Here is a 12357-nt window from a genome sequence, read left to right as displayed (position 1 = left end):
TTCAGTAACTTGGATATAATGTTTTCTTCCATTATATTAATCACAACAATTGGCAATTCAGAACATCCGGGCATTTCTGATATTTTTGCAACGCAACCAAATGCAACTGCTTCCTTTTGTTTCACAATGACCTGTGACTAGAATACAAACCAGACAGATTGTTAGAGTAGTCAAATGGCATTTTTGAAATCAAAATAATCATCACAAATCAAATTACAACGATCCAATGCTTTTCAATGAAAGGAGAGCTTCCTTTCACTGAGTCAGCAAGAATTTGTATCTGTAATTAGCATTGGAATATAGCTAAGTTTCATCATTATTCACAAACCTGTTGAAAAAACTGGGGAAAAGAGCTTGTTCCAACATGGCGCTGGCTGATCTCTTATACTCTACTGCCACCTTCTGGTCATTTTTGTAATAACTACCATTGCTTTAAGTGACCTCTTCATGTCATAAGCTGACAAAAAAACAACAACAACGTATAAATACGTTTTTGGGAGTTCAGGACCAAGTATGAAAGAAACGTATTTATACGTTTTTGGGTCTGAATGAGTTAAGTGCAAAAACATACATCTTTGACTTGTGCCTGCAGCTCCTGGTTGACACTCCTCAAGTTCCTCATGACGAGCTCGTTCTCCGAGCGCATGGTGATCTTCTCCATACGGATCTCATCCGACAGGAACTTGTTCTCCTTCCTCAGGTCTTCACACTCCTGAATCCACCCCAAAACCACCAAATCAAAGGAGGCCAACATTTAAGGATGAGATGGCAAGAACAATATTAATCTTGGGAACATTTAGAATTTTGAGAACAGCTGGCCAAGAATCCAATCTACAAAGTATCACTGTATCGTGATACTAGCTGTTGTTATCGACGATGATACGTACTCAACATTGTTTTTCTCCAATATAATTGTTATTGCTGTGTCGTGATACGGTTGACATCAGTAGCAAAATATTGTAGTGATAGAATTTTTTTTTTATTACTCATAGCATTTTTTTTCTGTATCGTGATACTGTTGATATCAGTGGCAAAATATTGTAGTGATACCATTTGTTAAAATTATTCATAGAATCTCCTTTCTTGACGTTGGCCAGTTCACAACTTTATAACAAAACTGCAACAACACGTTTTAGTCAATGCTAGACTAGCTGGTGTGCTGTTTAAAAAAAAAAAAAAAAAAATACATTTTTTATTGTCAATTATTTTTTTTTTACATATTTATCTGTACTTTTACAAAATAAACAGTGTCAAGTCATCTGCAACCTCTATCGCACGATGGCCGTATCGTGATACTTCAGATATCACAGTAGTGTGAAAACATGGCCACTCTATCTCCTCCTCACCTTCCTCTTGCGAACGAGCTCTCCCTGCAGGTGGTTGATGTGCAGAAAAGATGCGTTGGAGCTCACGCCGGCACTGACGGGCCTCACCACTCTCAGGGGCCTTCGGGCCGGCCTGGAAAGAAGTCGGGCCCCCTCCTGCGCCTCCGCGGTCCCGGTCCCGAAACGCACGCCGCTCATGGTGAGGGACTTGCCGAGTCCGTCGTCGGACGAGCCGGACGAGCGCAGGTCCGTGTGGGATTTGGCTCGGAGCGGCATTTTCTTCCCCCGAGTGAGGTTGCGCTTTTCGCGATGGCTGGGTCATCACCTGAGTTTCATCCAATATTCATCATCAGGTAACAAGAGAACACTGAGGACACCAGAGAACTTTAACGGTCTTTGTTATAAAAGCTTTATTTAGCCTAAGGGCAATGCTTTAAGTCACGGTTTAACATGATAACAATTGTAAATGATCGTTTTTTATGTTAATTATAAAAGTTTAAAAGCACAAAGTAACAATATTTAGTTGTAATAGACATAGTTTCTTTTTGGATAAATATATTGTCTGTGTTTTATATCAGTCGATCAGAAGCACATTTTATTATGGTACGATTTTCAAGTCAATCTTTGATGCTATTAATAAACCAATTCTTTCTATTATGCCGTATAAGTTCAATATTACAATGTATCATAATAACACCACAATTATTGATTTTTTTTTAATTTACATTTTTTAATAAACCAAGTGCACTGTTTTCTATTATATAAATATTTCATGGAGATCATTTGTAGGTGTTGTCAATCCAACCTATTGAAAAGTCAATTACTTTATTTGAACTCAATTGCTCTAAAAACGTATAAATATGTTCTATTTGAAATATTACCAGTGTCCCAAAGATATTTTTATATGTTATTTTAAAATGGTTTTTTTGTATGCAAGAGCATACAGAAGGCTTTGATGCAGCCTCTGAACTGAAGAGAATGCTTGAAGCAATTGTAGTTATTCAAAAATGGCCAGCAGGTGTCAGCAGAGTATAAGGGATCAACCTGGGCCATGTTGCAAAAAGGCTCCCCCCCCCCCCCACTGTTTTAAACAGTTTTGTGAATAATGATGAAACTTAGCTATATTCTAATGCTAATTGCTGCAAAACGGAAACAGATAGAAATATACTTTTTTTCCTGATGAAAGAAGAGACTAATCTTTCTTTTGGTAGGCATTTTTATAGCAATAGAACACAATATTCTGTGGGCCTTGCAAAATCGGTCAAAATCCAGTAAAACAGCCGGGAGCGAAGGAGGTTGCTTCAGTGAAAATGGCTGGGGGTGAATGAGTTAATAAACCATGACCAAAATTAAGCCATCATGTTGCGATGTATGAGTGACTGATAACGCAATATATTGAAAATATCATATACCTTGTTACAGTTATGTTAATTATTGTTACTAAATTGTTTTAATAAACCAGGCGTGTGTCTTATATAAGCATAATGCTGCAATGCATCATCAAATGTTTTACCTCATAATAGGACCCAATCGATATGGGGTTTTTTTGGAGGCTGATTCCTACAGTTTGGGGATGTGGGAGAAAAAAAAAACAGCAAATTATATCAGCAAAAATCGGCAAATTTTAAAAGACCTAACGTCGCCCGATTAATTGGTCGGGCCCTAAAAATTATTTTATCGTGATACTATTGCCACAAAATAGCTTATGGGTGTCTGATGAGCTTCTGTGAGACCAAAATAATTTTGTTAGGCCTTCGGATTAACTTTAGAGTAAAGGTGACAGGATCATCGGAAATACAGGAACATTACAGCGGAAATTCCAGTTTTCCCAACGGGCGTCTAGCTAGCGCTGACCAGGCACAAAAATGCCGGGAGGGAAAAAATACACGATTTGCAAACAGAAACTTGATGAAATCATATTGTGATGATGTCTCCTTGCCGGAAAACGAGTTTAAAGAGAATTTTGTGACCATGTTTGACAGCATGGCAAGATAGATAGCAGTGGAGGTCTTGGTGGTTATCTGGTCAACGGGCCATGCTGCAGATTTGACCTTCACTTCCTGTTTCCTCCCGTCATCCATCGGACTCGCTTCGCTTTCCATTTGTCTGCCGCATTGGCTTCGTGTCGTGGCGCGGTGGAACATCGTGGTGGCGACGGACATGACCGGTTCCGACATGTTGACTTGCTTGTTGACGCTGATGCTCACCTCCATCCTCCTCACAGGTACCAAAATAAATGGAGGGGATGATTCTGTCTTGGGTGCTTTAATGTGAATGCTTTTGGACACTTCATTAGGCACGCAGTCTAATCTAATACAATGGTGAGTCTTTTATACCGTTGTGCTCATAAATTTACATACACTGACGGACTTTGGTAAATATTGTTAATTTTTTTGAACGTGGACCATGTCATTCTTTATTGATATGTTTTGTTTAATGATTGTGTTTTTCTGAAATGGCATAGAGTTTAATTTGAATCCCAAATCTGTCCTGCCCGAACATGAATGTTTTATTTAAGGAATGATACATATTTTATTACGGAAGCTTGCAACTGCCAATATGGAGTAAACAGTTTCGACTGCGCTCTGTCATTCAAACTTACCGCGAAGTTATTCGAACGTCTTGATAGTCTTTTGACTGTATTGGTAAAATGAAGGCCAAATGCTAAACCCTCCCCAGCAATTTTTCCGATAATAACCCAAACCAATACCCCATTGCATTATGGGAAACAATTTAAAGTTTTTAGCATTTAGCCTACGTTTACCCAACACATTCGAACAACTTTATCATCATGTTTGAACGACTTTCAAAATACATTGAAACGACTATCAATACATTCAAATGACTATACCAAAAAGTTCAAACCACTTTGCAGTACGTTCAAACGACATAGCCCAGTCAAACGTGTTTTCTCCACATTGGTAGTTCCACACTTCCGTAGGCAAAATCAATGTAATTTTTGGGGGGGTTAGGTGGGTTACAATTTCGGCTAGGGCTAGCGTTAGCATGGGTTTTGTTCTAGGTTTTACAATTAGGGGTACATTTTGGGGTTATAGGATTAGGATATACATTTTTAGAGTTTTAGAGTGTTGCAAGTGTCACATGACCAAACCCAGAAAACAGGTAAGCAATGCAAGGCTGAGGGCAGTTGTTGTAACGTTAGTTTCAGCACAGGGCGGTATTTCCCAAAATGGCGGCCCCCTGAGATGGACGAAAATGTATGGATTAATCTGCTTCATTATTATTCCTCAAAAACTTGTGTGGACAAATACAACATTCTTAAAGAATTTTTTTTTAAAATTTGTGTTGAGGGTTACTGATATTTCTGAAATTATCACATATATACGTAGATTTTGTCTCCGATGAAAATCCAGTTCCAGGCCTAATGTCTATCCGTTCTGTTCACAGCCTCCCAAAGTCAGAGTACCGCCGGGGTCTTCCTGCTGATCGAAGGCGGAGCTTACACCTTCAACTTCACCGCCGCGCCCGCCGCTTGCCATTCTCGTCACGCTACCATGGCGACCGCCGCCAACGTGGAGGGGGCACTGCGACGCGGGCTGGAGACGTGCAAGTACGTGGACTCGCTGGTTTTGTTTTAAAAATTGACTAAGGTACAAAATAAATTTGGGATCCACCATGTTGACTCTTATCATATGTCGGATTAACGGCCTTGATGTTCACTTTCGAGATCTGTTTGCTTTTTCAAAAGGTACTTATTGTTATCTGCTGTGCCTCAACCAGGAGGTACGGTGGCCTTTAAGGGACAAAGTGTGTAAAAGTCTTAACTTTGCAATGATGTGTGCGACGCATTACCAGGTTTGGCTGGGTAGCGGAACAGGTGGCCGTCGTGCCGCGACTTACAGCGAGCAGCAAGTGCGGAAACGGCAAAACGGGATTGGTCAAGTGGAACGCCAGGCCGGAGCAGACTTTTGGCGTCTTCTGCTTCACTGTGACAGGTACGCGTTTACACGTGCCAGAAGGGAGCTAAGCTAGTCATGCTAGAAATGCTAGCTTTTTCTGAGACGGAAAGGATTTTTGCTAGTAGTTGTACAACTTAGCATTTTTAATCATACTTTTTCCATTTCCCCCCCAATATTTTATACCGTATATGTCAAATATTTTCCATAAAATTTTCTAATATTTTTGTTGAATATTTTGTATTTTCTAATATTTTTCTACAGTATTTTTGTCGAATACTGTACATTTTTCCTCCTCTGTATGTACCTCATATGTCAATATGTTTGTATTTTAATATTTTATAGACAATTTTGTATTTTTTCTATTTAAAAAAACTTTGTGTATTTTTTATTTTATATTTGTTGAAATTATTTCTACTTTCTTATTTGTATATTTTCTCTAACATTTGTATATCCTATCTTTCTTCCCCCACTAATTTTGCTGTATATTTGTTTTATTTTTCCATTTTCTGATACTGTATTTTTGTCTGTACTGTAGGTTTAATAATATAATTTTATTAATAGTTTTTATTATTGTAATTTACAAATCTTAAAACTTAATTTTGTCTAAAATAGTCTAATTTTGTAATGTTTTAGTAAACTGTTTGTATTCCTTAGTTTTTGTTGAATTTTCCATTTCTCCATAGTATTGATTTATTTGGCCCCTAATATTAGATTTTTTTTTTCATTATGATTATTTTCAATTAAAAAGAAAAATTGAAAAATGTTTTGTTATATTTATATTTTTATTTTTATTTTTAATTTTTTTAAGTTTACCTCCTAATATTTGTGTATGTACATTATGTATTTATTGACTTTTGGTCTTATTCATATATCTAATATTGTGACATGCTTTTTTTGTTCTTGCGCTATTCTGTTTTATACTGATTTTGGTACAACATTGCGGTTGTCTACTGCCATGCATTTGTAGTTAATGCACATTACATGTTTTGTCCTCCTTAACAACAGCCACCCCGCCAACGTCCACCTCGTCTACGACAACACCGAATGCACCTCCGCTCCCGTACTCAAGATCCTCACTTTCACCACCAACTTCAACCACAAACGCGCCCCCAGCCTGGACGTCCCACCCAGTCCCTATCTCCATTTCCTCTCCACCTCTTCCTCGCCATCCCTCCTCCTCCCCCTCTTCTTCAGCCCACGCTCTTCCTTCTCATGTCATCACTTCATTGCCCTCCTCCTCCACCTCCTCCACCCCCTCCACCTCGTCCACCACAGCTCTGGCTCATTCTTCCAATCAGCAGACCCAGAGGCCCACCAAGGCCCCCTTGAGAGGTACATTCCAGAAACATTCTAAGTGAATTAATTTGTCCATGGCTGTCTTTTATTGATAAGTGCATACCATGATTCAAGTCTCATTTTTAACATTGTTACACATTATTATTCCCCATTGTATTTGTCATTGAATTTATTTTTATGTGTTTGTAATTTGTTTTTATATTCTAATATATTTTTCTTATAGTCCTTTAAGTCATTTTTTCCTAATAGTTTCTTTTTTTCTTTTCTTTTTTCCGAATAGTGTAATAGTAATAGGTTATTTCCTATATATACGTATACATATTAAAAAAAAATATTATCTCATATTTAGTTTTCAGTCTAATATTTATTTTTAAGTTTAGTCTGGTTTTTACTCTCACATTCCCCAACTTTTTTTTAAAATCTAATAATATTGCTCTAATATTTCTAATATCATATTCTTTAATATTTTCCTTTTCTAATGACATTTGGTGAACTCGTCACCTTTGATTATAGTACTAAAAAACTCAAGTTAATTTTGTGTTCTTTAGTTAAGACTAGACTTACAAAGAAAAAGCTAAACACGCTAGCAGATTTTATTCTTAGATGCTTACTGAGCTGAAGTGTTGTTTTTCAGTTGTTTGGACGGCGCTTATTGTCCTCTGCGCCGTGTTCCTCATGGCAATGGCGGCCGGAGTGATGTGCTACTACTACAAACTGTAAGTTTAATTAATATTATTAGTGTTACATTTTTGTATAATGTTCTAATGTTTATTACAAGTGAAAAAAGTTTTGACATTTTTACTGTTAGCTTATCATTGTATAAATAAATAAAATATGCATATTGGAGACCAACGTTAAAGAAGTTTAAAAATGCAGAAATAAAATTAATTAAATTAATCCAAAAATAATATATATTATCCATCATAATATAAAATATGTGGGTGGAGGAAATATAAAAATATTATTTACAAAAAAAACAAAAATATGTCCAAAACTACTTATCATTCTTTTCTTCCTGGAAAGGAAAAGAAGGTCTTGTAGGTCGCAGGCCATGCAGGGGGACGATGTCGAGGCAGAGATGTGGAAGGCCACCGACAGCCGGACGGATCTTCATCGAGAAGACATCGACCATGAGGAGGAAGAAAATGAAGGAGACACAAAGTACTCCAGTGACATCATGCTATGTGTGAACCCACAAATGAGGAGAAACAACACATTGTCGTGAAAATATTGCTACATGAGAAAATATTATTACATTTGATTACTTTTCTAACAGTCACTGTCAATCAAAAACAAACATTTTCATTTAAAAAGAAAGACTCATTACATGCATGACATCACACCTAATGGTGTGACCAGTGACCGCAGTTTTTTTCTGTAATAGAAATTACCTATAAAAAAAAGGGAAAGCGAACTAAATAAACTTTTAACTTTTATGTATGGGTGTTGTTTTCTTGCGAAAACACATCACTGTCACGTTGACTTTTACTGCCTGTCAAGTCCATTAACGAGTCAAAGGAGGGGGGGTGTCAACCGGAGAAGAGGTCCGTCACGTGTCCAGAAATGCATGTCACAAGGGATTTCAGAATTCAATCATTACTCTCTTTCGGTCACTGCTCTGGAGGCAAATTTTCTAATCTATAATTTAAAAACTTGTGTTATAAAATGTAAATACGAAAATGACAAAGCAATTACGTACGTCTTCTCGAGAAGAAGGAAACCTACACTACGAACCGTAGAAGAAGACTCACGTCACGTGTCCGGAAATACAACTCATGCTGGCTTTCAAACAGTATACAAACACGCCTCCTCCCAATATTGTAATCTGTTAGAATATCATTTCATATTTCCATTTATTTATTGACAGGGGTGGCAATATGCGACGTCTCGGCTCGGTCCAGCAGAAGGTGTCGTGTGTTTTTATGACGGAAGTCAAGGAAGAACCATCTAAAAAACGTGACTGCCAAGTGAGTGTGTGCATGACGAGAAAGAGCGATAGATCAAGCTAATGTCTTAGCCGATGTTAACGTTTGATCTACCGCTGTTAGTCACGGCTTAGAAATTATATACCACAACTGTGTCGCTTGCATGTTCGTCGGATTTGAGATCTGTCATTTTTAGAGACTGTGGTTTGAGTCAAGGCAATGACTACAAGGTATCCTGCAATCTGAGCAAGCGTCACTATTTCACCCACTCTAAGAGCAAATGTTGTAGCCCAATCACTAAGTGAGTGTTGCGTTTTAAACATTTCATAGCATGATAACAGGCAGTGGCTTTAGAGTCACTTTCACAAGAGAGTCATCAAAAAGAAAAACATTGACATGTATGTATCTGCTTTTCAAACAGAACCCAGCAAAATCAGATTTTGTCGTAATGTTCTCATTTTTAAAAGGTGAGAAGTTGCTAGTTTCAAAGTCAATGATTGTCATTTTTCTTCTGTTGTTTTTTAAGCCATTTAACATGGTCGCCACCACCATCTTGAACCCCGCTGTGCTGGAAGCGGATATCAACAGCGCACTGGCCACAGAGAAACTGGATGGCACCTGCTGCTACGTTACCCACTACAAAGGTAACAAATCCTGACAAAAACCCTAATCACATTCTAGCAGCCTGCGGTAAAAGATACCCCCCATTCCACTCTTTAAGGGAAAGTGCACCTCTGGGCTCGTCTGGACAGGAAAGCCAATAAACAGGCAGAGAAAAGATTCAAGAAATATCAGTACTGTCACAGGAGCACCAAAGGTAACTCAGTGAGTGACACAAAGTCAATTCTAATGTTTGCATCTCTTGGAAACATGAAATTGCGATTATTTGTTAATTATTTTTGATTATTATTTATTTATGTTGTTGATTCATGGCCACTGTTTTTGCAATCCAATCCAATAGTTTGTATCTCGTATCGTCTCAGAAACGTTCTTGGATTGTTTCAGGTTTCACATGGAACGTAGAAGAGGACTTTAAGACTGTGCCGGACTCGTGGATGCCAGCTCATCAAGTCAAACATCTCAACGGTCATCCCGTCCCCGATGAACATGGACACATTCCAGGTTTGTGGACATTGCAGGCAGTATGAAAGGGGCTTCATTTTGTGTCGATGCAGCTTATACAGAACGGCTATAAAGAAAAAAGTCATAAAAAAGGGCTTCATACTAAAGACTTTTACACTGAGATTACGCAAAACAGCTACACAATGTTATCCTGTGAATGTCAGGTTGGGTTCCGGTGGAGGATGGCAACAAGCAGTACTGTTGGCATTCATCGGTTGTGGATTATGGTGTGGGGACTGTGCTGCTTCTCCGTGCCGTCGCCAACAACGACTACGACACATTAGAAATTGCTGCCGTGCCGCTAACGGACCTCCAGGAGCAAACGTTGGAGCTGATCGGGACCAACATCAATGGAAACCCTTACGGTAGTCTGTGATTTATGACCTCTATGTTTTACTTACCAATCAGTCATAATTTTATTTGGGCATACCTTAAATTAAACCAACATTTAGTGACAATTCATTGAATTTTATTTAATGAGGTATTTGTTGATTTATGACCATCTTTTTTTCCTGAACCATCAATATAAGACGGTAGTTGGATTTCCATGCAAGTTGTACTGATATTGAGCGGCCAAGAATTTTTGCCAGGTAGTCGTTGGTTTATGAGTATGACCAACCCGATGTTGACTTTAGAAGGAGCTAGCATTGCTAAGCATCTTGGAAATGTTCAATTCTGGTTATCAATGGCAATTCATTTCTAATAATTAGTAGGATAGTCATTGGTTTATGACAGGCAGTCATTGATTTATGACCACTTTTTGGAACCCTCGGTTATAATCTGATTTAGTCCAATAAAATGTAGCAATATTTAGCATTAGCCATCATCTGTTAACTGCTGTCGATTTAGTTGGGTAGTAGTTGTTTTATGACCCTGTTTTTGCGGACCCATTAACTCTTTGACTGCCAGACGTTTTCAGAAAAGGGATGCCGTGGGTGCCAGCTGATTTTAAGCATTTTGACAGATCTTTCAAGGTCCATAGAAAATTATGTGTTTGGTCTATGGAAACACACATACTACCAAAAAAAGATTGGACTCTCATCTTTCATCAGAAAAAAAAAGTTTGTTTCTACCTTATTCCGTTTTTCAGTAATCCACAATAGAAAATGGTTAGTTTCACCTCTGTTTTGAAACAAACGTCTTTTAACGTCTTTGGCACTCCTCCATAGGATTTTACTAAACGTTATTTAACGTTTTTGGCAGTCAAAGAGTTAATCATAGTCAAATTTCCACGCAAAGTGTAGTGACATTTAATGATAGCTCGTTGCAAGCTACCATAAAGGCTTGTTGCCTTAAAAACATTAAATTATAGTGGTGTATTACCATAATTCTATCATTTTAGTCAGGTAGTCGTAGGTTTATGACCACCTTTATTGAAACCGTCACTCATAAATGTAATCTGATAAAGAGGTACTGTATGTTGTAGCTAGCATCTCTGAGTGGTGTAGAAACATTAAATTGCCAAGTTTTGATAGCTCTGGGATACAAGAAGCAACCCGTCCTGTTCATTTATGACCATATTTTGACAGCTCTGGGATGCAAGAAGCAACCCGTCCACTTGCTGGTGTCCCACGGGAGTGTCCGCATCCAAAACCCACCACCGGTGGACTTCCAGCAACTCCACTCGTGGTTTTGCGGCAGCGCTGAGGGCCTTGTGGAGGGTATTGTGTGGCACTGCTGTGACGGATCGCTATTTAAGGTTAACGGAGCTAGCAGCTAGCGACAAAAGCTAGTCTTACAGTCAACATATTACCTTTGTGCTCCTTGTCATATTTTAAGGACATTATCTGTCTCCGCAGATTCACCGCCACCACCTGGGTCTGGAGTGGCCAGCAGATGGCACTCACTTGGGAAACAAGCCAGTGGTGGTCCGCGTGGGTGGGACAGCGGTTGCAGCGGGCGACAATAGCAAGAGTCTGTTTGCGTCATTATCCCATCTCAATGGACATCGTTTCAGTCGCCTGCGCGACATACACTTTGACTTGTGATTGTGAATACAGTCCACAACATATTCAAAGGCAGGCGAGCATATACACCTTTCGTTTAGCTTTCAACGAGTTTAGCATTGAAGACGGTCCTAAAAGAAATAATTTAAATACAGTATGTTTTTTTTTTTTTTTTTTTTACATGCCAAGTGGAACTTAACATTTCCTTTTGTTATAAATCAAGATTTATTTTCCACAATTAGTGGCCTGGGACATATATGTGGCACACATAACATTGTGCAGTGGCCACATGTCAGGCGGAAGACAAATCGTTGTCATAGATGCAGCCTAAGATGATATTGAATACTGCTAAATGTTTAGAACAAGTCTGATTTCACGCTTAATTGTAATTGGACACACACAACATTGTGAAATGATTGCACGTTTGAGTCTATTCGAAAGCAAACACATCAAAACAGAATGTAGGATCAGCGGCAGACTGGACTGAAGGCACTGGAACAAAACCGTGGATGTACACAACATTGTGGAGCGACCACTAAGAGTCTACTGCAGCCACTATTTGAGGAAATGCCATAGTTACTACTCGAAGTATTCTGTTTTGTGCATTATTACAATGTTTCAACTGCTTGAAGAAAAAAAAACATTCCGTCATGGCCAAACCTGACAGCAAACATTACCTCATTGATGGAGGTATATACTGAGTCTTAATATTTTTATTTAACCTGTTTTTTCCTTTAAAAAAAAAGACGTTCTAATTCATGGTTCTTTACCCTGTTTAAATGTATAACTATTGCACTTACAGTAAACAACAGCTTGTCTATAA

At 38.4% G+C, this 12357-nt stretch overlaps 3 protein-coding genes across 9 annotated transcripts in view; 2 read left to right on the top strand and 1 right to left on the bottom strand.

Annotated features, from left to right (window-relative positions):
• Positions 1 to 7766, top strand: part of lyve1b (lymphatic vessel endothelial hyaluronic receptor 1b) — a 9626-nt gene extending 1860 nt beyond the window's left edge. For 2 of the 5 annotated variants that reach the window (XM_077567112.1, XM_077567111.1), the window contains exons 2-8: positions 593 to 1678; positions 3308 to 3549; positions 4734 to 4896; positions 5142 to 5281; positions 6251 to 6577; positions 7176 to 7257; positions 7565 to 7766. In XM_077567112.1, coding sequence (XP_077423238.1) covers positions 3486 to 3549; positions 4734 to 4896; positions 5142 to 5281; positions 6251 to 6577; positions 7176 to 7257; positions 7565 to 7766 — 978 coding nt within the window. In that variant the 5' untranslated portion in view covers positions 593 to 1678; positions 3308 to 3485. Of the gene's footprint in view, positions 1 to 317; positions 1679 to 3307; positions 3647 to 4733; positions 4897 to 5141; positions 5282 to 6250; positions 6578 to 7175; positions 7258 to 7564 lie in introns of those variants that run through there. The other 3 variants (XM_077567115.1, XM_077567114.1, XM_077567113.1) reach the window with 3 other exon arrangements.
• Positions 1 to 8263, bottom strand: part of LOC144053077 (uncharacterized) — an 11323-nt gene extending 3060 nt beyond the window's left edge. Inside the window, exons 1-4 of one of the 3 annotated variants that reach the window (XM_077567107.1) lie at positions 8241 to 8263; positions 7153 to 7649; positions 1347 to 1650; positions 572 to 712 (exon numbers count right to left, since the gene is read on the bottom strand). In XM_077567107.1, the coding sequence (XP_077423233.1) occupies positions 572 to 712; positions 1347 to 1601 (396 nt within the window). In that variant the 5' untranslated portion in view covers positions 1602 to 1650; positions 7153 to 7649; positions 8241 to 8263. Of the gene's footprint in view, positions 1 to 571; positions 713 to 1346; positions 2280 to 7152; positions 7722 to 8240 lie in introns of those variants that run through there. The other 2 variants (XM_077567108.1, XM_077567109.1) reach the window with 2 other exon arrangements.
• Positions 8122 to 12357, top strand: rlig1 (RNA 5'-phosphate and 3'-OH ligase 1). The gene is made up of 8 exons (XM_077567110.1): positions 8122 to 8333; positions 8409 to 8508; positions 8993 to 9110; positions 9188 to 9283; positions 9472 to 9588; positions 9753 to 9953; positions 11118 to 11287; positions 11388 to 12357. Exons 1-8 carry the CDS (start codon positions 8317 to 8319, stop codon positions 11574 to 11576), a joined length of 1008 nt encoding a protein of 335 aa, XP_077423236.1. The 5' UTR covers positions 8122 to 8316; the 3' UTR covers positions 11577 to 12357.

This window comes from Vanacampus margaritifer, chromosome 6, assembly GCF_051991255.1.
Source record: "Vanacampus margaritifer isolate UIUO_Vmar chromosome 6, RoL_Vmar_1.0, whole genome shotgun sequence".
NCBI classification, from domain to species: Eukaryota; Metazoa; Chordata; class Actinopteri; order Syngnathiformes; family Syngnathidae; genus Vanacampus; species Vanacampus margaritifer.
The sequence above is the reverse complement of the archived record's forward strand: the minus strand, read 5'-3'. Positions and strand labels throughout refer to the sequence as shown.

Coding starts and splice junctions, on each gene's coding strand:
- rlig1 (XM_077567110.1), top strand. Junction 9,111..9,187: donor CTACGTTACCCACTACAAAG/GTAACAAATCCT, acceptor CCACTCTTTAAG/GGAAAGTGCACCTCTGGGCT. Junction 11,288..11,387: donor GTGACGGATCGCTATTTAAG/GTTAACGGAGCT, acceptor CTGTCTCCGCAG/ATTCACCGCCACCACCTGGG.